At 38.0% G+C, this 25,145-nt stretch overlaps 3 protein-coding genes across 3 annotated transcripts; 1 reads left to right on the forward strand and 2 right to left on the reverse strand.

Annotated features, from left to right (window-relative positions):
- The first annotated feature begins 3,573 nt into the window (after positions 1-3,573).
- Positions 3,574-4,440, forward strand: LOC149391944 (phytosulfokines-like). Its single transcript, XM_089620077.1, has 2 exons — positions 3,574-3,765; positions 4,035-4,440. Exons 1-2 carry the CDS (start codon positions 3,667-3,669, stop codon positions 4,149-4,151), a joined length of 216 nt encoding a protein of 71 aa, XP_089476203.1. The 5' UTR covers positions 3,574-3,666; the 3' UTR covers positions 4,152-4,440.
- A 2,735-nt stretch (positions 4,441-7,175) lies between these two features.
- On the reverse strand, positions 7,176-8,917 carry CF9 (Carbohydrate-binding protein). Its single transcript, XM_089619655.1, has one exon. It carries the CDS (start codon positions 8,555-8,557, stop codon positions 7,466-7,468), a length of 1,092 nt encoding a protein of 363 aa, XP_089475781.1. The 5' UTR covers positions 8,558-8,917; the 3' UTR covers positions 7,176-7,465.
- Positions 8,918-9,146: 229 nt separating this feature from the next.
- Positions 9,147-11,704, reverse strand: LOC149391946 (uncharacterized). Its single transcript, XM_089619654.1, has 3 exons — positions 11,128-11,704; positions 10,473-10,660; positions 9,147-10,003 (listed from the first exon to the last, which is right to left on the reverse strand). The coding sequence occupies exons 1-3, from the start codon at positions 11,630-11,632 to the stop codon at positions 9,500-9,502; spliced, it is 1,197 nt and encodes a 398-aa protein (XP_089475780.1). The 5' UTR covers positions 11,633-11,704; the 3' UTR covers positions 9,147-9,499.
- Between the last annotated feature and the right edge of the window lie 13,441 nt (positions 11,705-25,145).

The following is a 25,145-nucleotide window of genomic DNA, read 5'->3' on the forward strand; positions in this document are numbered from 1 at the left end:
CTTGAGTTCGATTTTTGGGCTTCATTTTTTACTTACTTGATTCTTTGTTGTCTCTAATGGTGTTATATCCTTAACAATGCTTCTAGATTCAGGTCTTTGATATTTTTGGTTTCCTGCGTGAAAGTAGTTTTTTTTTTTTTTTCGTAATATTTGCTTCTCTAGGCTGAATTCAACTTTCTGCCACTATTTTCCCTGGGTTTATCAATTTATTTACGATTTTGCCTTTGATTGTGAAGGTCAGTAATTGGAGATTGTAGCATAAACTTGGCTAATTACTGTTCTGCTTATGCTCTTGGCAGCCGAGACTCAATTATTTTGACATATTATTTTTTTTCTAAATTGACCGTGCATTTAGCAAGTACATTGCGTTTTTCTCATCAGAACTGTGGTGGATTATTACTGATATTTTTCATGACTAAGATTCTTACTTACATATAATGGGTGCCTACTAACTATTGTTTTTTTTTTTTTTTTTCCTCGGTGTTTGGATAACAGTTTTTACCGATATTTCCTTGCCGGCTCGCAGAAGATTTTCCGTTCCCAGTCTTTCAAAAAGCCAAAAATTGATGTCTTATGATATTTGGCGGGCCTCGATTGACTTGCCGCTGAAGAAAGCTGAGGGCTTTTCGAAGTTGACTTGCTGACCAGAGGCTCTTTCAAAACAGCAACAAATGTCTCTTAACTTCTCGTCTCGTATGACATAAATACGGGGAAATAGGACCTCCTTGTTGAATTACTGTAGAAAGACACCTCTATCGTTCGAATCCATCCGAATCCGTTTATCGTTCATTTCGATCTTATGTTTTGTTCATATCGAGATATTGTGTGTAAAAAAATAATGGTACAAAACATGTTTACCAACACCTTCAAGACAGTCATTCTGGTCGCGCGTGATTGATGTCGAAATACAAGAGACGACTTCCTCCGATTGGCTATTCGAGGTCATAAATAACTTCATGAACTAATTTATCATCTCGTATTCCAAAGCCCATAATCAATCATTTTTCAAGCGTGTGATTTGATTTTTTTTTTTTTTTCTTAAGTTGGCATTTGCGTGACAGAGCTTGCTGTTTTGATCCCCGGATTGAAGCAAGTCGTTTACTTTATATTTTGTTATTCTAGCTTGAGGTGTAAGCTACGTGTGAATGTGATAATCATTTGAAGTTTTGATTAAGTCGCTGGTGGGTGTTTTTTTTTTATTATTATTATTTTAATCTTTATGCGTATTTTTGTCAGAAGAGTGATACAAAAAAACTATTTCAGTTTCCACTATAAATGTTAAAAAAATCAAAAGGAGTTTTGATACGTATCTACTATTAAGGGATTTTAGTTTGGGAAAATTAAGGGTTTTAAATTAGGAAGTTTAAGTTTTTGAGTTAAGGAAGTGGGTTTTTAAATTACGTATTTTATTATTACGAATTTATTTAATTAAATATATTTATTTAGAAAGTAGGATTAGGGTTGTAAGTGACCTATATATAAATAGGTCTTTTCATTCAAAAAAGAAATCAACCTCCAACCAAATAACTTAATCTCTCTCAAGAACGAGAAGAGGTTAGGTTTCGGTGGAGCTTGCGTTTTTCACTCTTCTTGTTATTAAAGAAATAATCACAATTGCTCCCGTTACGAGATCCAAATCCCGGGCCGTATCAAGTTTTCACACATGAGAGAAATTTGATAAAATGTGTCAAAAACCTATGATCATTTAACTAATATTATGGTCAAAAATGTAAAAATATGTTATATTAATCTTAATTATGTTATACCTTTCATTTTCGGATTAAAAGACTGGAGAAAAATATTTTTTTATACACATTATGAATAAGTTTGTTTTACCTTAATTAACTTATTTATTTAATTAGATTACATTTTGAATTGTACTATGCAACAACTACGATTGGATCTGTTGTTATTCTTGGCCAGTGTTGCGGCTGTTTTGCTGCGGAAAAGGTTATTTTTTTTTTTTAATCTTGAAAACACCTACTTTCAATTTTAACTATTTAAAGGTTATATCATCTAAGGACTTTTCGCACATGTTTTTTAAATTTCTCTCCTATGAATCTATTTGGATTAATTTGGATCCATATTTTTCATTCTTGGAAAGCTATTGATCAAAAGTGCAACATTATCATTCATTTTTTTTAATGAATACTTTGACTGACTTTTTTTTTCTTCTCTGTTGTTTGCTCTGTTAATTTCTTAGTTGATTTATTGACAAGAAATTTCACTCTAACTCTCCTATTGGTCTAGTACTATGAAGCTATTTGTTGTGAGGTATTTATTTCTATCACGACTCATATTTCATTGACAAAAAACGTCTCTCATACAAAAGTAATGTATGAAATTCTTGAGTTGACTGTTAGTACTTGCTATTATTATTTTGCTTTCGGTTTTATTTTTTGCGTGATACATGGAAGATTATTATTTTTAGTTGAGAAAAGCACTTTTTAAGAATAATAGAGGTTGACACTCCCAATTTAGCAAAGGTAGAGGAAGATGTTATATTCATCAAATAATGAGCTATCGATCATTCCTTGCACCAAACTAATATGAAAATATTTGAATTTGAATTGTTGGAGCTTAATGTACCTTATGATTTATGATAGCCCCGTGAATTGTAGTAAGAAAAACTATTCTCTAATACAAATAAGAAACTTTTTATAGTGTAATAAAATTACTCAAAAAATAATTAAAAAAAAAAAACAACAACAATAACGAAAGGATGAAAAAAATAAAGAGAAAGAGATTTATCATAGTTTATATAATTTTTAAGAGTGCAAGTAGCTTATTTTATAATCAATTGATTAATTTTTTTTGCTGCTATATAATCAATTGATTTAAGCATAGAATCTACATGTTCTACTATTAACTTTTTTTCACCATTTTCTGATTAGGAGGATGACATGATAAAGAGATAAAATTAAAACCATTATTGTGTTGTGATAAGTCTTTTTTCCAAAGTCATTGGTTTGGTTCTTCTTGGTTTCACACGCCAATGATTATCCAAATACTTATTTTCTTTTGCTGGGAAATTATCCAAACACTCAAGTATTCACATGGCCAACACCAAAGACGATCAACATATTCAATTTTTTCAATTAGAAAAAAAACAGGATCAACATAATTAATTACATCCACTGATGAAAAAAGAAATATAGCAAATGCACAATCGTAATATGATATTAGTGACTAGATAATGCGCACTCGACCGGTATAAAATCTGCTCTTATTTACTACCCTTAACCACACATTGATGCTATGCATTATCACCTAAGTATGAATCCATAAATAGGAAAATACGCTTACCAAATCAACTCCCTTTACAAGTCTATTTTTGGAATCAGATCACCATTAGTACTGAGATATATCAATTAAAAACCACCAAAATAAGCCGACAAATCTGTCTTTTTTAAAATAGCGTAACTCCAAAAATAGGTCATAACCGCGGATTTACACGCTTGGACCATATTAAGATCAGACCATGCATATCGTCTAATTAAATACAATAAAAGAAAAAAAAGAATTGTATGTACTCAATCTCACCAAACATGTCGTGTAACCAAAATATCCAACCTCTATAAATTCTCTTCATTTCAGTCACAGACATATCTTCTATTCTTATTAAAAAACATTCAAATCTAATTTTTCTATCAAAAGTCTTATATAATGGCCAAGTTTATCACCCTCTTCACAATAGCCCTCGTCCTCAGTTTTGCCCTTACCAGCAACGCTCGCATCGTCAAAAACGACAAAGTCCAAGAAGCGGTATGTGATTTGAAACCATTATTTTCTTCTTCGAATGGGTAATTAATTAATTCAGTGACAATTTGAATTACTGATCGGATTAAATATATATACAAGCAGGCACAAAGTCAGTACCAGTCCAGAGTGGCTATAACCCTCCCTAAAAAAAATTGCACTTTTTTGCTCATTTTTCATTTTATTTTTACATTTTTTAATCTCAAAATTTATAAATCTTTTTTTTTATAAATTAACCTCCCTTAATTTAAATTTTTGGCTTCGTCTGTACACAGGTGAATGTGGCGGCGGAGAATGCCGTTGAAGATTGTGCGGGAAATGAGGAGTGCCTTGATAGAAGGACTTTGAACGCTCACCTCGATTATATCTATACCCAAGAAACCCACCATTAATTCAAAAGTTAATGCTTAATTATGTTATATACGCATATATAAATATATGTAATGTATGCGATGACAGTTTGTGTGTATTTGCTCGTTCTTCCTCGCCGATTAGTAGTAAATCCTGATGGGGGTATTATTGTTGGTGGTGAGAAGCCATGCAAATAATATTAAATTAAATAAACTCAGCTATATTACTTATTCCGTTGCGTTGTGTGCGCCAATATATTTTCTTTGAATGTTTGTTTGTATTTTGTATTCAACTAAAGGGAAACTTTTATGAATATTTTTATCATTTCAACACTACTTTAACAAAATTAATCATAAAGCAAATTTTTACGGATCTATTAATAAATGAATTGTAAAAAGATTATTATGCGCTTAACGAAATTATGAAATTGTTGGATTTTATGATAGATCGGTCATGAATTCTCTAATTTTTGTGATAGATCAAGATTTCGTGACATATTAGTCACGAAACTGCTAGATTTCGTCAATGATTTGTCACGAAATTTGTATTTTATGATCGATGTATCACAAAATCTAGCAATTTCGCGGCCGATTTGATTAAGGATACAACTGTCCTTTCACAACTATCTTTTATGATCGATATGTAAAAAATTTCTTTATAGTTGCTTTGGTAAAGTTGAATACATAAATTGTAGGAGTGAGAAGTGAAAGAATATTATGTTTAGTTTTTTGCTTATTGACATATTAAGCTCTAGATAATCTTTTAATGAAATTTATGATCGATAAATCACAAATTCTAGCAATTCTGCGACCGGTTTTATCAAGGATATAACCGTCTTTTAACAACCATCTTTTATGATCGATATGTAAAAATTTGTCTTATAGTTTATTTGGTAAAGTTGATTAAATAAATTGTTTTAAGGAGTGAAAGAATTGGAGGGTTGTGAAAGAATATTACCTTTAGTTTTTTTGCCTATTGACATGTTAAGCTCTAGATAATCTTTATATAAAATCTATTCCCTCTCTTCCATTGATAACCGAAAGAAGTGATCAAAAGGCAATGTTGACCACCCACTATTATGTCATTATATTGGATGTCATCGCATTTTGGTGGGTCTTTAAAAAAGAGGGAGAGAAAGAAAAAAAAATTGTGTGATAGAAAAATATTTGGCCTGTACTCAATGTGTTTTTAAAATTTAAAATTAAATTATAGATATTCCGGCTGGAAAATGTATTATAATGAGAAATAAGAATCAGCGATGTGATCAAAGGAGGAATGAGTAATGTGGTAGGAGGAGAGTTATATTTATGGCATATTTAATATAACCAACCAGAAACAGTTTTCCTATAAAGGTCAACCATATTAATGATTCATCTTCATGGATTCGGATTCCTATATAGTGAGGATATGAGGACTCATTTTGATGACTTTTATATACGTGCATGCTTGTAGTGTGTCTTTTTAATGGAAGTCATTAGAGTGTCAAACACGCCTCTGAAGTTTATTTGTTGCCAACACGTGTATATTGATGCAGAGGCGTGACCAAATGGAATTATGAACAAAGGAGCATATATATATCAACCAGTCATTAAATACCAAAAATATCTGAACTTGATGGCTGATTAAATTTTTTCTTTTCCTTTTTAACAATGCCATTATACAAATTTTACCCTGACATCGATACAAAGCCATATACAGAGAAATGTATATTGATGGTGAACTACTTGGACTTGGTAGTTGGACTTGGAATTGAAGAAAAGGTACAATCGCAGTGAAATTCTGAATCAATTTTGCTTACTAAGTTCGTTCCAAGGTTCCACCCATCTAAACCTGAGTATCGTACGGTACCGAAAATACCATTTCCGACGACGTACCTTTTCGAGTTCGGAGTGAAACAAAAATTTCCGTCTGTTAACGACGAAATTATCGTGTTATCGATAATGGTATATTCGTCGACACAATAACAGTTTCACGAAAAAAAAAAAAGAAAAAAGCTCACTCAGTTCATTAATGGCAGATGAAACCTGTGATGAAGCCAGGTCTTCCGTCGTCTTCAGATTAGTGCCTCTGTCACTTCCGCCTGTCTTCGGAAATCGTTTCGTCATTTTCGTGCCACACGGAACTCGGAAATTCCGTTAGACAAAAACATGACTTGGAAGTCCTTTCTTCCGTCACTTCCGTTGCCGAATGCCAGGATGACACCCATCCAAATCTTGTCATATCAATTTAAACTACTTTCTCTGTTATCTTCAATTAAATTAAAAATTATAACACAATCGTTATCAAACGAGTAAAATACAAAAATTCGAATCATACCCACACAAGGGATATGATTTCACTTTTTCGAAAGCTAATTACGATTTGAGAGAGTAGAAGAAAGCCCTAAGCGTAAAACCGAAGTCGGTAAGCTAACAAAATCAAATGATAAGATTATAAAAATAGTGTCTTAAAGTCAAAATATTTGTATATCTATCCACTTTGTGGAGTCATATATATAAGACCGTGGTCTATATTTTAGATAAACGATTTTCTCTCGTAATCTAGTTTGTGGGCCACTTTGAATCGCCCATAATTTGTTTTATTCATTTTAGTCTTTACATGGACAATTAACTAATTTGATGGGTGGATATGCTACCATTGATTTTGTATTATTCAACAATACATTATCTCTATACACAATTCTACATTTTAAAAAGTGAAAATGTTTTTAAAATAGTTTAAATTCTTTCAAAAATAGTATTTTTTTTCGAATGATAAAAAGTTATTCGAGGATATTTTATAAAAAGTTATTTTCATATATTTTTATTGTAAAGATAAATAAAGTTAAATAAAATTCACAAAAAAATTATTTAACAAATATGTATACATTTACATCAACATAAATTATAGTTTACCATTAAAAAAAAACTATTTTCACAATAAAAATTTAAGAAGCGTTTTTTTATTTTATTTTAGATTAGTTTAAGAAAATCACACTGAATTTCCACAGATTTTTCTAAAATTAAATTCGTGAGGCCAAGCCAACCAAGCCCATCCGAGTCATCAAACTCCAAAATGACAATAATTCTTGATCTTGCTGCGAATTCTAGCCCATTATGAGCACCAAGTTCAAGTCTTCTCCACATAACAGAAACCCAAAACTTATCAACCAAGGCATCGCTACATATAACAGAACAAGATTAAAAAGAGAGGCCTTTCTCTGTTTCTCAGAATGATTCATATCATTATTATACATCTTCACTTTATTCAACATCTCTGTCTCTGTCAGACAAACAAAAACATACAAGTACAACAACAAGAATCAAATCATATCCAATGCTTCAAAGCAAAAAAGAAAAAAATATATATCACTCAACTAAGAAGGCAACAGAACTCCAGACCCACCGCCCAACACATGCAGATACAGAGCAAGGCAAACCGTAACAATGACGGAAGATTTGGCGCCAAAATACCTAACGGCGACGAGACCAGTCTCAGCCACACCGTCCCCAACCGCGCCGGCGCTCCGTCTGACGCAATCCGAGAGCCGCACCGCCGCGAACTCCGCCACCGACCTCGCCGCCTCCGCCGCCGCCCTCCCCGTCACGTCCATCACGAACCTCCGGTTGCTCGGCACCGCCAGCGTGGCGACCCAACCGGAGTTGGCGTCGGAGGAGGAAGATTCGTCGCCGGAGCTCAGAACCCGGTGCGTCGTCCTCACCAGAGTCTCCACCGCGCCGTTGCAGAGCGAGACCAGAACTTCCCTGGCCTGGTTATGGTGCTTCGGGTTGGTCAAACCTGCGAAGACCTCGTCGTAGACGTTGACCTCCGCGGTCCTGTCCAGGTAGACCGCCACGGCGGTGCTGACGAACACCCTGATCGACTCCGCCGCAATTTCCCTTCCCTTCTCGCCGCACGCCAAGTTCAGATACTCCGACGACGAGGACGAGGACGACGAAGACGATTGTAGCCCTAGGACGAGGTTCCTGGCAAAGCTTCCGACCACGGCGGAGGCGAAACCGGTCCCAGCCGGAGAGAGGATCCGCTCCGAAGCCCTGTGCGTGAAGCTGCTCAAGCTTTTTTGCTCCGTCGCCGATTCTGTCCCGCGGAGGATTCCGACGGTCAACGCCTCGGTGGAGCGGGTCAACGATTCGCAGAACTCGACCGAGTTCGCAATCTTCGAGATCTGCCTCAGGCTTCGGGGAATTTCGTCGGAGTCGGAGTTGAGAAAGTCCTTCAAATCCCTAGAAATTGTCCCGACGGCGTCGGCGGAGTCGGAGATCATCTCTGCGACCGAAACCAAAGCTCCGAGGAGCCTCAGAAGCCTCCGTCTCTTCCTCGCCACCGCCGGCGCGTGGTACAGCGCGTAGAGTCCGTAGCTCGACGCGCCGAATGCCGCCAGCGCGATGAGCCACTTTTTCCTCCTAGAAGCGAAATCCATTCCCTTGTTGACGATCCCAAATTCCATCGATTCCCAGCCCAATCGATAGAATTCGCGACTTTCGAGGAAATCTAGGGATTTGATTATTGGGTCAGAAAATAAGGGGACCAAGATAGAAGACTCTGAGAAGAAGAAGAAGAGTGTGTCACCAGGCTCTGCATGGCTTTGGTACACGAACACGATAACGGAGCAGAGATATTTCCTGTGTTTCCTTTTCTCTCTCGGAATGGTTAATTACCTATTTATCCCCAGATTTGTACAGGTCATAATATTACATTTTTTTTTGGTTGGTAAGTGTCTTTGTTAGATTTTTTTAAAATTTAATCCCTGATTGGCGAGGAACATATATATCATAAGATGCACAACTACCGTTGAAGACTGTAACGACAAGCAGTTTATTATATATATATATATATATATATATATATATATATATATATATATATTTTTTTTTTTTTAATACAGATTTGCTGTGCGGTGGGGATTGAACCCACGACCTCCACACAAGAGTTTCCACACAGGAGTTTGTGTGGAATTACCATTAGGCCAGTTTATTATATTAATGGATATAAAAATAATGCAAAAATTTAGGGAACAGAAAGGAGAAGAAGAAAGAAAAAAAAATTTGAAAATTTGTTTTATTAGTTCCATGGTATACAGTATACACTTCACACACAACCACACGAGTCTTTTTTTAAGACTAAGAAGAACTGAACACAAATTCATCGATGAGAAAGCGTTTCCTTTCTCTCTCACACCCCCTGAATCACTGGATTGTGATAATTACAAATGACACTATCAAAACCAATCAAACCAATCGTTGCTCTATAAGAATTAAATATGAAATCAGACAATATATCATGTACAAAATGTTTGAAAGACCACGCAATTACCATCTTCTGACATTGGAGTTCTTACCCGAGAAAGGCTCGACCTTTGTCGTTTTTTCGTTGGAACACAAGCCATGTTTCATCGATCTTTTATCGGCCCTTGACACTCTTTTGCTGCAATTTTAACTTTTATAGGAGCCTGAAAATCATCGTCCTCTAAATCGCTGAAAGAAATGTCTTCCTCATTTCCCGCGTGTATAGAAGTTCTTCTGTACTCGTTCGCCTCATAATCCTCCTCCGGCCAATCGTCGTCCTCTTCTTCTTCGTGGCTCGTAACAAACAAGTTGGCGAAACTCTTGTTCTCGAACTTTACATGCTTTTCTTCGATAACAACCTTGTCAACGTATCGCAGCTCCGAACTTTCAACAGCGTGTTTATCAGTCTCGAAAGGGGTTGGTTGAGAAGGAAATTTCCCGAGTGACGTATCGTCGTAACGCTCCATAGAGGGAGAGATGGGAATTTGGTCTTCGTGCGAGAAATCAGAACCATCTTGCAAACAAGAAGAGCTGCTTCCAAAGTATTCGGACTCCGACGTGGTGTGACTTTGTAGTTCTTGCATCCACTTCGCTCTAGCCGCCATTAACTACCAGCAGTACAAATATGTCAGAAAACAGTTCACCCATCAAACTCATTTTCACAAGATCCAAGAATTATTAATTATTCGTTTGCCTTTAGAATCATCCATTAGATCACTGATTCTTCTAATTCAACAGCTAAGATGGGGAATTTTTCTTTATAATTAGGAAGCAAAAAAAAGTACATTCTTCTGATTTTAAATTCACTCTTTAATATTTGACAAAGTCCATAGTGAATGAAGAAACAATAAGAAAGCCAAAAGTGCTGGCCTACATGAACCATGATACCCAATAGATACCCCAAATGCCTACCCACAACTGCTTATAGAATATGATTAGACTTGATCTTAAATTACACTAAACTATTATTGCCAAGCTCATTAAATCCTATAGAAATAGTACCCACTTGGAACTTTATTAGAAATTTAATCAATGCCATTCATTAATATTAGAGAAATGGACCAACAAACTGGTTACCTGGGGTGTCGACAAGGCTTCGGCTTCGGTTTTACTGAGCCTCGAATGAAGAAGCACGAAATAGACTTTCCAGAAATAACCGTCGCTCATATGGCAGGGACAGAGTTCGATTCTCAAAGCCATAAGTCTGGGAGCAAGACGTTCGATCTCCATTACGTGCTCTCGCTGCGCATCAGACATGTCAAAATCTAAAGGAAAAAAAAAATACATTTATGAATTAGCCACCAAGCTTAGAACCATAAACTACTCAAAACCCGATAGTTTTAGTTCACAGATACACAATAGACATCAAAAACTGATTCTTAAACAGAACTTTCGATAGTAGCACAAGCCTCAAGCTTTGATTCCATTCATTCATGTAATTCTTTCTCAGGCAAATTTTACATGTTGAGAACTTAAGACATTGGCTGATCCACAAGAGGTCTTTCGAACAAAGCAATGAAGATAAATATGCCAAGTAATGGTAACGTATAAAGATTATTCACACGAATAACGACAATTGACAGAGCTAAGAAATGGACATAAGTCGCATAACTAATCAACCCCCAAACTTGTCAATGTAAACCAAACAAAGCGAGAGTAATTCTCAATCACGAATTTCAATTCCAACTAGAGCAATCAAAATTCCGAATTGGTATCACTCGCGTGAACATACCATCTAAGTCATCCTCTTCGTCGAGAGGAAAGTCCAACCAGGTCTCCGGATGCATCGCGATATTCCTCGCGAAAGCCAAGACCTCGTCAGTGACGTAGCTCTCCTCCTCCGATTCCTCTTCTTCCCAAGCCATCTCCGGCGGCGGATCGGCGCGATCCGACGGCCGAGACGACTGATTCCGATCCAACGGCGGCGGCGGCGGAGGAGAAGGAGGAGCCGGAGGCGCGAGGAACGATGCGACTCCCCAGAGCTGGCGAGTCAAGACCTGCTTGAATTCCGATAGGTCCTCTTTGACGCCTCTGGCTAGGGCTTCATGATCTTCGTCTTCGATCTCGGGTTCGATTCCATATAATTGGGGCTTGGTAGTGGTCGGTGAGGATGGCGATACGTCGTCGGACAGCGAAAACGACGTCGGGTTGTTGGTGACGTGGCGGTGGTTGGAAACGACGTCGGTTTCATCGTCAATTCGGGCGGAATTGGCCAGAGATCGGGCGAGCCATGACATCACGGTGGTTTTTCGGTTTTAAATTCGGTGTCAAAAGTCGATGGTCTCTTTTTTTGTTTCTCTGACAAAGGGAAGTTTGAAAAAAAATAAAAAATATATATATATTAAATTAAACCAAAATGTTGTGTTTGAGTACCATATTAGTTTGTCTCTAGTGTGTTTCTGTGTGGTTTTTTTCTTTAATCAATAGTGTTTGTTTTTTGTTTTGTGTAGTGCTGGTGTGAAAATCCAAAATCAGCAACAGGATTATTATGTAGAGTAACAAAATTATTGATATCGATTTAATAACTTCGCATTCCTTGAGGCAACTTGTATTTTTGCTACACATTAAGTCATATAAATAAATTCTTGAAACAAAAATGAAAAAAAAAAATTTGAAATAAATAGTAAGGCTTTTAATAAATATTAATTGATTATTCAAAAAAAAAAAATATATATTAATTGAAACGTGATGGTTGAAAATAAATGTTATTGTTATATTCGGTTATGATGGTCACAGTCTTTTAAGTTGTTTATCTGATAAAAAAAAAAAAAAAAAAAAAGTTTAACAACTCATATTAATAACATATTCTTTAATGCACACACACATATATATTTAAGTTTCAGGTAAGTAAAAAGAGAATAAAGGGAAGGCAGTTTAGTTACTCTTGTCGCATCTTAAAACCCCATTATTAAGCATGGGCTTTAATTCTGGGCCTTTCTAATGTTCATAGGTAAATAATAGTGTTTTAAAAATTATATTTTTAATATTTTTTAAATGATTTCATGAATGTTATTTATTTTCAAATTTTATATCATTTTTTATTTATAAAATAAATTATAAACAGTAAATAAATTTAAATTAAGTAAATAATAATAATAATTTAAAAAATAGTATAAATGTCAAGAAAAAATATTTATTAAAAAAATTATTTTTGGCGATAAAATTTTTAGACACGGTTAAATCCAAAAAAGTTATGGAGGCCTTTGAAACATCGAAAAACTCTCATTTATAAGTGTATACTTATAATTTGATTATAATATTTACGATTCAACCGTTATTATTTATAATTTGACAATAATATTTACATTTTGAAGTAGGCAATTCTCTCATTTCGAAACTCAGTAATAAAAAAATCCAATTGATTCCAATAAATTTATTAATTAAAGTAGCACTTTTATAATTTACCCCACTTCTTTAGTATCCAAAAAAAAAAGTATTTTAACGTGTAAGAAGCCAGATTTCGAAAAAAAAAAAAGAAGAAGAATTCTTTTAAGTCATGACACTATATGCTATTCATTTTAAAAAATTTCAATCTACAACAAGATTCAATTCCATTCAGTCCCTGGGTACTCTAGGACGTTTTCCTTGATAAAATTTGACGCCAAGTTGAGATTTCCAAGACCCAATATTGAAGAAAAACATAACCCAAAAGAAAAAGAGAAACCGCCCCATTTGCCACCAATTTCATAACATTTTCCCACTTTCCACCAAAATGCTAATTTTTCTCAAAATACCACCATCTATGTCAACAATGTTAACATCTATTTTTTACCTTCACTATGAGATGTCAATATTGTTGACATAGATGTCAACATTGTTGACATAGATGTCAACAATGTTGACATCTCGGTGGTATTTTGGGACAAATTAGTGTTTTTGTGGAAAATTGGAAAATGTTATGAAATTGGTGACAAATGGGCAATTTCTCAAAGAAAAAAAGTGTTAAAAGTTGAAAGCAATAATACAACACTTGAGAGCTGAGTGTTGGGTTTTTTTTTGGGAAATTGCTCTAAATAGGAGTAAATCAAAGGCTTTTTACTTTTTTGGACTTTTTTTCAAAAAGGTCACAAATAGGACTTGGTAATTAATTTTGATTTATGTAATTACCCTTTTACCCCCGTGAATATTAAAATTTAAATAAAAAATGTTACTATTTTATTAATGACCGGATTTATTACCTTGCGTCCACGTCACCTTCCTCTTCATTTACCTTGCCTCCACGTCACCTTCCTCTTCATTTCTTCATTGACCGAGTTTAACCAGAAGAGAGAGAGAGAGTGAGAGCGAGCGACAAAAAAAAAAAAACCGTCCAACTTCCTTAACCAAACCGTCTCGATTTGTTTTTCAAACTCCATAATCTCACTCACTTCGTCACTCTCGTCCATTCTTCGCCCAAGAAATGAAGATAAAGAACAAGTCGCCGACCAAACGCCCCCCTAAAGTTCCAAAACCTAACCCTAAAAAGAGGAGTCTTCCTCAATCATCGGCTGAAACTCCACCTCCAGTGACGCATGCATCCCCGCGTCGGAGTCCACGCGTGACTTTTGGCTCGGAGTCACCAATGCAAAACTCCCCGGCGAAGAAATGGAAGAAGGTTCTTGCGCCGCCGAAGAAGAAGAGGAAGGTGGTTCTTGAGTCGCCTTCAAATTCTGACTCCTCTGTTCCTTGTACATCCGAGAGACATCAGAAGGTGAGTTTTTTTACTTGCATGTTAATTTTGTGTTGATTATGTGTGGATTTTGTGTTGATTCATGGGTTTGCATGTTTATTGTGTGTTTCATGTAACTGTTAGTTTGACAAAAGTGTTCATTTTTTACGTTATCGGGGATTATGTGTGTATTTTGTAAGAAAATTAGATTTTTCTAGGCTTGCTCATATTAGATGTAGGTTCTATGAATTGTTTTGTGTCACACATTTCTGGGTATCGTGATAATTGTGTCATGAAATTTATGGATTTCTGTGACAATTGTGTCACGAAATATATGGGTTTCGTGACACCTATGTGACGAAATTTCTGGGTATCGTGACAACTATATCACGAATTTCTGGGTATCGTGACAACTATGTCACGATACCCTGAAATTCGTGACACAATTGTAGCGAACCCCATAAATTTCGTGACATAGGTGTCACGAAACCCTAAAAATGTCGTGACACAATTATCACGAAACCTAGAAGTTTCGTGACACAAGAGTCACGAAACCCAGAAATGTCGTGACACAATTGTCACGAAAACCACAATGTTTATGTGTTTAATGTTCCAACTCATATGTGTTTAATGTTTTAACTTTTATGTGTTTAATGTTGTAATTTTTAGGGTTTCATACGAAGGATAAAAGAAGATGAAATAGAGTCCGGCTACTCGTTCAACTTCCATGGGAACTTGGACGATTTCGAAAAGGAGACCGGCATGACCGCCAACCAAAAAGACTTATTCAAAAAGACGTGTTTTGGGCAGTTTCTTGACATGCCCTTGATAACAAAATCGTCCAGAATAATAAGCCATTTGGTGTTGAGATCTGGTTATTATGATGAGGCCGGTGCATCTAACGATTCTCTGGTCATGGAGATTGGTGGAAGACCCCGCGAGTTCACCAAAGAGCACTTTTCCCTGATCACAGGGTTAAGATTCAGCGAAAACTACGCAGAACAACCACGGTACGCTAATGTGGTTGAGGGAGGGCTATACAATGTCACCTTCTGTAATGGTGCTCTTTGCCGGAAAAGGGCCAACATTGGTGCAGTCCTTGAGAGTAGCCACGAATGGCCAGATGAGAGGAGGGTGAGACTACTCCTCCTCCACTTTCTGTACAATGTTCTCTTGGCGGCCGAGAAGACCGTCAACCTCCCCTGCGATAGCTACATCAAAATGGTGGATGACCCGGTTGTTTTCAACAACTACCCATGGGGAGACGTCGCCTGGAACTTCTTTCTAGGTTCTATCGTGGGCTTTGTGAGCAAGGCCAAGACCATCAAGGAGGGTAAGAACCCAAAACTCCACCTGCCGGGTTTCGTGCTCCCACTCCAGATATGGGGTTACGAGTGCATCCCACGATTCGTGGAGCTGGAGTTCGCCTCAATACTCGTTGCCGACGCAACGCCGCTGATGAGGCGTTGGGCTACTAAATCAGGGAAGGTCTTGGAGTCCCAACTACAAAAGATTCGATTCCAAGAGGTATGAATATGATTGATAAGAATATGTACATTTAATTAAATTTTGATTAACTTCGGACCTCTTCCAGATCGAATTCAAGCCGATCGGTGGTGAGGTAGAGTCTGCGAAAACTGCGAGGACTGTTGTGAGCCCTTCTGAGAAGAGGGGGAAGAAGAAAAAAGAAGACATTGTTGCATCATCATCAATTGAGGTAATGGTTTCTTAAGTAAAGTAAATTCGTGATTTTATGGCACGAGTATACGTGATGTCGTGACATCTATATCACGAAAGTATGTCACGAATATAATTGATTTCGTGACTTGTATGTCACGAAAATACTTAATTTCGTGATTCTATTCTCATACAAAATTATTTGTACATTGCAGATACGCATGTCCGCAATGGAAAAGGATCTGAAACATTTCAGAATTGAGTTTCTTGAGTGGAAGAAGCAGTTTTCCACTGAAATGCGATCCATTTCAGAAACCTTGAAAGAGGTTCTGGACAAGCAACAATCTCAGGATGATGATTTTGTCAACCTCCAGAAATATGAGGAGGAGGTGACGGAGAAGCAAGGAGAAGAAGAAGAGAACAAGGAAGAGGAAAAGGACAAAGAAGAAGTGAATGACAAAGAAGATGAGAAGGACAAAGAAGAGAACAAGGGAGAGGAGAAGGACAAAGAAGAGGAGAATGACAAAGAAGAGGAGAAGGAAGAAGTAGTTGTGGACAAATCAAATGAGTTGGAGAACAAAGAAGCCGAGAAAAATGATGAAGATCAGCCATCTATTGGAGGCCAATGTAAAGAAGATGATCTGCAGAAGAAAAAAGATGATAGTGAAGATGACGAAGACGGTGGGAGAGGTCCTGAAGATGAAGGGCCAAAAGAAGTAGACAGGAACCAAACGCACGCTGATGGCGGAGAGGACCAGACCCAAGCCGGCGAGGACCAGGCCCGAGCTGAAGAGACCCAGGAGTCTAAAACGCCTGTGCGACGTCCAGAGGTGGCTGATGAGGTCTGTTCCTCGTTGTTGAAGATGCCTGGAAAGCTCATAATGATTTCATCATCTGATGAAAAGCCTACTCGCCATAGGAGGGCGCCAGCGGTCTTCACACCGACACCCGCGCCGGCTGTGTTTACGAGGTTCACACGACCACTTCGGCCACCGTCAGTCTATCCATTCTCCTACCCTAAAGACGAGATTTATGTGGGAGATATTGCAGCAATGGCTAAATGGATTGAAGTTGGTCTTAAATCGAATCACAAAAATGCGTAAGTATCTTTCTCCTTCTTACATATATTGTCTGGTAATTTTAAATAAAAATGAGATCTAATACTTGTGATTTTTCAGCAGTCCGAAGTACAAGTCACCAGAAGAAGATTTATCTCCCTCGTTCCATTTTACGGTGGTTGAGATTACATCGAAGACGTGGTTTTACTCTTTGTGGACCCCGGTTGAGTGGCTTACGGGAGAGGTACGTCCGCTCAACCAGGTTTTTTAGAGCCAGGGATGACAAACACCACTGCACTTCGTGACGTTTTTTGTTTTTTATTTGTGTCAATGTAAATAGATAAAACCATGATTTTTCTAGCTTTGTTGTGACCTGTTTTTTATTTGGTTTTTTGAACTTCATGTAATAAATTCTATATGTCGTGACAATGAATTTCTGAACCTGGATTTATTTGTTGTGACCTGTTTTTTATTTGGTTTTTTGAACTTCATGTAATAGTCAACTGCATTTATTTGTTGTTAATATTTAGTACGTGACAACATTGTCACCAGAAACTGTGTTGTTGTCACCACATGAAGATAAGAATCTGGTGACAATATTATCACGAAGTGAACACTTATATGTCACTGATTTCTGTGAATTTTTTATTTTGCAGCATATGGACGTTATTTTCTACTACTTGAGAAAGAAGGGGAAGTATGGAAATGTCCGAAAGCCGTTTACGACAACCAACTCGTACTTTCTACCAATGCTCACCCGATGCCATGATGCTTGGTCCAAAGCGAAGAACAAGGACGTGTTTGATTGGACGGACCATTTAGTTGTGCTTGACTACATAACTGCCGAAAAACAAACAGGTTTTGCAAACACTCCATGGGCAGATGTTAACACTATCTACGTCCCTGTCCATGTGCCGGACCACTGGCTCCTTGTCGTAATTTCCCTAAGCCGTAGAGCGCTAACAATATACGACTCTATGGACTCGAAGTATGCACGCAATGTTCGTGATAGCATACAGATGATGGCGGATTTTATCCCCATTGTGTTGGCCGTCGTCGGTTTGGGAGATGGCAACTCGGAGCCATTTAAAATAGTAATAGCGCATATGCCACAACAATCCAATGGGTAAGATCTCTTCTCATATCATGTTCTATTTTGATGTATATTTAATACTAGTAAGCAACCATGAACAGGGGAGACTGTGGCATGTTTTGCGTAAAGGCCGCCGAATTTATGATCCATGGGATTCCGGTGAGTAGTTTGCATCAAGACAATATTTCCATGTACAGAAAGAAGATGGCAACCGAGTTGTACAAGCACGGGGCATTAAAGATGGCAAACAATGTTGAGTCAGACGAAGAGAATTGAAAGTAGGAGAAGCGATTAGTGATCCAAATTTTTTAAATAGGGTGAAGTGTATTGTTTTGGAATGTCTTTGTGATGGCGGTGTGACTCTTAATTCTCCTTTGTAGAATTTGTGTGACAAGGTCGTCACTAAGACATGGTCTATGTTTTATAAGTACGTATAGGGGCCAGTAAATTATTAAATATGTAACTCTATACTCTTTTGGATGTGATTATATGAAATACAATTCATATGATTTATATGAAAAATGGGGATTTCGTTACTCCTCTGTCACGAACAGTGGGCACTTCGTTACTTCTCTGTCACGAAAAAGGGGCACTTCGTGACGTTCCTGTCACGAATATTGTGCACTTCGTGACGTTACTGTCACGAAAAATGGGGATTTCGTGACGTTCCTGTCACGAATATTGTGCACTTCGTGACATTCTTATCACGAAAAATGGGGATTTCGTGACGTTCCTGTCACGAAAAATGGGGGCTTCGTGACGTTCCTGTCACGAAAAATGGGGATTTCGTGACGTTCCTGTCACGAAAATGAAGTCTTCAAGTCACGAAACGGTACGTTTTCGTGACATACAAGTCACGAAATTGTTCCCTTTGATGGAATTTAATGAGAAATCTCTTCTTCTTTTCATTAAATCCGTCGTAGGGGATAAATGGTTGTTATGAATATTAAAATGATAAAATTTAAAAAATAAATGGACAGCCGTTCTACTTACCTAGAATATCAAGAAAATATGAGAATGATAAATGGTAAGTGAGTTCTACTTACCTAGAACATCTTGACGAGCTAATGTGTTTTGTATCGTGAAGTGTTGTTGACATACATTCATTTGTCCCATTTCATTTCATCATCTCAAAGGGACAGAATTTAAAGTACTCTAATAAACATATAAACATAGGTAAATGAGGTTGAACGTCATGTCGTCCGACATGTCGATTTCAACTCTAATTTATCCTTAATGTTGGAATTTTTTTATTAATAGCGTTCGTAGTCCTCCCAAAACAACTCATTTAAGAGTCTATAAGATGTCATGACGTTCCTGTCACGAAAAAGGGGCACTTCTTGACGTTCCTGTCACGAATATTGTGCCCTTCGTGACGTTACTGTCACGAAAAATGGGGATTTCGTGACGTTCATGTCACGAAAAATGTGGATTTCGTGACGTTCCTGTCACGAATATTGTGCACTTCGTGACGTTCTTATCACGAAAATGGGGATTTCGTGACGTTCCTGTCACGAAAAATGGGGGCTTCGTGACGTTCCTGTCACGAAAAATGGGGATTTCGTGACGTTCCTGTCACGAAAATGAAGTCTTCAAGTCACGAAACGGTACGTTTTCGTGACATACAAGTCACGAAATTGTTCCCTTTGATGGAATTTAATGAGAAATCTCTTCTTCTTTTCATTAAATCCGTCGTAGGGGATAAATGGTTGTTATGAATATTAAAATGATAAAATTTGAAAAATAAATGGACAGCCGTTCTACTTACCTAGAATATCAAGAAAATATGAGAATGATAAATGGTAAGTGAGTTCTACTTACCTAGAACATCTTGACGAGCTAATGTGTTTTGTATCGTGAAGTGTTGTTGACATACATTCATTTGTCCCATTTCATTTCATCATCTCAAAGGGACAGAATTTAAAGTACTCTAATAAACATATAAACATAGGTAAATGAGGTTGAACGTCATGTCGTCCGACATGTCGATTTCAACTCTAATTTATCCTTAATGTTGGAATTTTTTTATTAATAGCGTTCGTAGTCCTCCCAAAACAACTCATTTAAGAGTCTATAAGGGGATGTCATGACGTTGTATTCAGCGTCGCTCATGTCATGACGCTTCTTTAATTTCCTGGGAGGGCGCGGATATGGAATCATGTAATATCTCGCGGTCGAGTTTCTACTTCCTGAAGGCATCTCCGACGTCTCATTCACCGTCGACACCTTTTTACGCGAATCGCTTCCCTTCGTCGTTGGATCTTTAGCGTCCATTTCACCGTTAGACTCTTTCGAACAATATTATCAGTTTGATCTGAGGTAAATATTTAAGGTCGGATAAATATGAGGATTCCTTACCTAACTTTTGTACGTAAATGCTAAAATAAATTTTCTTACCTAACTTCCAAAGTTAGATGTTCAGTAATTTAATTGCTATTAATGCCATTTATTGATATTAAATATCCATATCCCAATTACCAAGTCGGTCAAAACAGCGAAAGATATCATGGTTCATGAAAATGGCTCGAACTTCGTGACTTCTATGTCACGAAAATGGAATTTGTATCTGTTACAAAACACAATACATAATCCAATACATACACACATAAATCTGTTACCTTGAAATCTGTTTACATCATACACACATATATTACAGCAAACATCATAATAACCAACAACACAATAATCAATCTCAGCCTCCGATTTGCTCGACAGTGATGCTCAATATCCAACTGCAACTGGTCAATTCTTCTCAGCAATCCTGGAATGATTTTCTTTGCTCTTTCAGAAACTTCAGGATCAACCCATTGAAAAAAACCACACCCACCCTCTGCCTGAAAATCACCAATTATAGCCTCAAAAATCAGGTATTTGTTTCTTGTATTAGAGCATATATGAGTTCTGGTTGTATTCAAACAGGATACAATATCCGGGCTAGCTGCAAAGTGGACAACTGCAAGTCCAATATTAACCAAATACCTTTGGGACGAAAAACCCAAATACCCAAAAATCCAAACCACTCTCAGAATACGATTTTAATCAATTTCAACCAAACATTCAAAATCAAAATCCTTACCGTCGTCACGTGGCAATTTCTGAACCTCCTACCGGGATTATCCATGGTCCATGACGTCCTCTCGACCCATTGCACGCCGCATTTACACAGAAATTCACCTGGAGAGTCTCTCATCGTCGTCGAGTCTCTCGTCGTCGTCGAGTCTCTGCGTTCGTGCTTCGTGTGCGACGAATAAGAGTGTTGCGATGAAGAAGCGCGGTTCACTGCCATTCTCAAGTTGAAACCTCACCGGCGATGAAGATAGATCAGACGAGAGACAGCAAAAGAGATCTGGGTCGAATTTGGGGATTTAGGGTTTCAAATAATTCTCAATTGTTTTATACGTACAAATGGTTTAAAGAGGTTTTAAAATAAAATAAAATGAAATGCTTTAAGCCCCTTGATGTCGTGACTTCTCTGTCACTAAAATGATGATATCGTGACTTCTCTGTCACGAAACAATTGAATGTCGTGATTTCTATGTCATGAAAAATGATGATTTCGTGACTTCCCTGTCACGAAACAATTGGATGTCGTGACTTCTATGTCATGAAAAATGATGATGTCGTGACTTCGATGTCACGAAATAATTGGATGTCGTGACTTATATGTCATGAAAAATGATGATTTCGTGACGTCTCTGTCACGAAAAAATTTGATGTCGTGACTTCTATGTCACGAAGAATTGTTATTTCGTGACTTCTCTGTCAGTGAGAAATTGTTTAATGGGACTAAAACGTCACGAATGAGAAATATAAAAATCCATAACAAACATAACAAACTAAGTGAGAAATAAAGTAAAGTACAAATCCAAATTGGTACATCAAATAAAAAGTTTTAAAAAAAAGGAACAATCGAGCTCATGTTCGGGGTCGGCTATGGTGGGTCGGGATCGCGTTGCGACATGTGGCTCGATTATGTCCTACTCCACCACAGCGACTGCATTTATTCCTTCTATCCTCATCCCCTTCCCATTGAGAGGGTATTCTTTTCTTTTTCGGTCTTCCGGCGGCACGAGCCGCAACATGAGGTGGATTTACTATTTTTTGCGTGACTTCCTCTGGAAAATTCCACGACTCCTCGCTGCCAATTGGATGAATTACACCCGCATAACAACTTCTCCAATATTCGGTGGTGTAGTAATTTGATATGTACTTCTCAACTGCGAAGTTTCGAACACCGCAAGCCGCAATGCCGTGGGGACAGATAAAGTTGTCAGTTTGAAAGACACGGCAACTACATGTCTTCTCTCTCAAATTTACAGCCCACTTTTGCCCCTCTCTATCAACGACTTCAAACTCGTACACCGATGATGGACGCACCTGTTCCGCACCCAATACCATTTTGTTTACGGGTTATAATAAAAAACATCTTATAAAAAAAATTAAAAATTGAATGCCTATCACGTACCCCCAGTCCAGTAGATTTAGCGTGGTATTCTTCAAGTTTTTTATTCGCGTCAACGCAAAGGATCGTCAATGTTCCCAACGCTTTTTCTCTACGTTCGTAAAACCATTTACTCATTCTCTCCCGGAGAAAATCAAATAGCTTGGCAATAGGGAACTCTCTCGGTTTGACATTCATTGCATTCAGCGACTCGGCATTGTTTGATGTCATTATTGAGTACCTCTTCTCCGTGTAGAAACTACGAGCCCATTTTTCGTAGCCTACGTCGTTCTGAAGATACGCTCGGACTCTTGGATCTTCCTCATCTATCATAAGCATATACTTTTCAAACTCTGCATACGTGTATGCCTTTGCTGCAGCATAGAACGTCCAATTCACCTCTTTTGATAGACCTTTGATTTGGTTCTTCACGTTCTTCAAAAGATGAAACGTGCAATAACCATGGTCTGAGTTAGTGAAAACCTTTTTCACACTGTTAATGATTCCCGCGTTCCTGTCAGACACTATGACCTGATGTGACCTCTCCCCGATTGCTTCCTTTAACCTTGTCAAGAAGTAAACCCACGATTCAGTAGATTCTGAATCACCAGCGCCGAACGCGAGGGGGTAAACTTGTTCATTCGCATCCATACCACATGCTGAAAACAGTGTGCCTTTATAGTAACTCTTCAAAAAAGTGCCGTCGATGATAACTACGGGCCGTAGATACTTCCACCCCCTTTTCCAAGCACTAAACGACATGAAGAAGTATTTGAAACGGTGGGATCGAGGAGTTGTGACAAGGTCGAATGACGAACCTGGATTGTTAGTCGACCACATGTACATGAATTTAGGCAGAGATCTATACGATGCATCATCGGTGCCAAACAATGATGATAGTGCCGCCTGTCTTGACCTCCATGCTTTTTTGTAGGACATGTCCACTCCAAAATCTTGTTGCATGTAGGACATGATGTCTTTGGGTTTGCATGGTGAACATGAGGGATCGATGTACCTGTGTTTCATAGTCTCGCCTACAAATGTGGACGTAGCCTGAGGATGTTCTCCTTGTCTGAATTGTGTAGCACACGTGTGCTCAGAATCATACCTGCAAGAATGTAAGAGCAATGTTAATTTCGGGTCACCACGATAATATCAATGTAGAAATAAGTAATAAGTCACCTCCTCACTTCAAAGATCTCGGATGTAGTCTTTTTTACTCCACGAACAGACCACGCGCATGAGTCATCTCGACAAACAACATGGATATACCGTTTGTTAGAAGTCTTCGTCTTGAACGTAAAATGTTTCGTGATTGCTAACATGCATAAATGTTTCTTCAGAGTTGCTTTGTTGGCGTACAATCCTCCTTTGACTAGTCTCAGCGGAGAGTGCATATCTGACACATCAAGGTCAGGATGCATATTTTGGTTATCCGTGGAAGGCGTAGCGCATTGACTCGTCCTCCTCGTTCTAGAGCAAGGCGTACTAAACCGTTTTGGAGTGCCTGAGCGCGGAGGGGTCTGCCATGGTGTGCCTGAATGACTCTGATTCGGGTCGGGGATCTCGGGAGAACTAGCCTCCGACTTAGGAGAACTAGCCTGAATGTCCGCTTGTGCTGGTTGACCGGTGGTCGGAGTTGAACCAACGCCTGAGTCCGAAACCAACGGCTCTTGCTTCAATGGCTCCATATCTACTACCAAACTAAATTTGGATCTGTCCGGTTTCTCCTTCCGAAGATGCAAGTAACATTTCAAACTTAGGTCGGAGTCAATACTTACTGGGGGTACCGACCCTTCTGTCTCATAAGAAACACGGAGGACTTGATTTTTAGGTGAGCGATTGAGCGTGGCATACAATAGCTGCATAAACACCTCGTACGTTGCTTTTGCCGGTATTAAGATTCCCACTGCACACCCAGGGCCAGCCTCGTATCGTTCATGTTTCACCCATCTACCGCTATGCTTGACGAAGGTATGAATGTCTTTCATAACTGCAAATAGTGGAGATAAAGTCACATTAAATTATTTTCTCATAAAACTTTATTATATGCGCAGATATATAGTAAGCACTTGAATCCATATTATATAATATCGTTCATGTTTGTCATTGCAGACTTTAGTTTCGTGACAATAGTGTCACGAAATAATTTCATTTCGTGACAATAGTGTCACGAAATAATTTAATATCGTGACAATAGTGTCACGAAATAATTTAATTTCGTGACAATAGTGTCACGAAATTAAATATAGTGTCACGAAATAATTTCGTTTTGTGACTATATTGTCACGAAATATGGAGTCATGTTGAAGCTTTCGTGACTATGGGTGTCACGAAATAATTTAATTTCGTGACAATAGTGTCACGAAATAATTTCGTTTTGTGACTATATTGTCACGAAATATGGAGTCATGCTGAAGCTTTCGTGACTATGGGTGTCACGAAATAATTTAGTTTCGTGACAGTCACGAAATAATTTCGTTTTGTGACTATATTGTCACGAAAATATTGAGTCATGCTGAATCTTTCGTGACAACGTTGGTCACAAGCACTGTAACGAAATGGCTATGTATGAGGGAGCTTACCGGAATAAAGAGCGAAAAGAGTGTCAATGTGGGAGCTTGCTGCGCCGGAAAGGGCAGAGAGAGACGGCGGCGAAGGTGGGTGGCCTTGGAAGACGACGGACGGCGCGAACTAAGAGAGAGAGGAGGGATGGCCGTCAAGTTTGAGAGAGAGGACGGACGCCGGCTGAGATCCAGACACCCCGACGACAATGGGACACGACGCCAATGGAGGTGATGCGACGGAGACAATGGAGGAGATGAAACAAGTG

Source organism: Urtica dioica, chromosome 7 (assembly GCF_054948205.1).
Source record: "Urtica dioica subsp. dioica isolate 48M chromosome 7, U.dioica_male_clone48M_v1_H2, whole genome shotgun sequence".
In the NCBI taxonomy this organism is placed as follows: Eukaryota; Viridiplantae; Streptophyta; class Magnoliopsida; order Rosales; family Urticaceae; genus Urtica; species Urtica dioica.

Excerpts from the sequence above, each read along its gene's own strand:
- LOC149391946 (XM_089619654.1), bottom strand. The coding sequence starts at position 11,632 with ATGTCATGGCTCGCCCGATCTCTGGCCAATTCCGCCCGAATTGACGAT. Across the intron at positions 10,661-11,127 it reads CGAAGAGGATGACTTAGATG|ATTTTGACATGTCTGATGCG; the intron begins GTATGTTCACGC and ends TTTTTCCTTTAG. Across the intron at positions 10,004-10,472 it reads AAGCCTTGTCGACACCCCAG|TTAATGGCGGCTAGAGCGAA; the intron begins GTAACCAGTTTG and ends TACTGCTGGTAG.
- LOC149391944 (XM_089620077.1), top strand. The coding sequence starts at position 3,667 with ATGGCCAAGTTTATCACCCTCTTCACAATAGCCCTCGTCCTCAGTTTT. Across the intron at positions 3,766-4,034 it reads ACGACAAAGTCCAAGAAGCG|GTGAATGTGGCGGCGGAGAA; the intron begins GTATGTGATTTG and ends GTCTGTACACAG.
- CF9 (XM_089619655.1), bottom strand. The coding sequence starts at position 8,557 with ATGGAATTTGGGATCGTCAACAAGGGAATGGATTTCGCTTCTAGGAGG.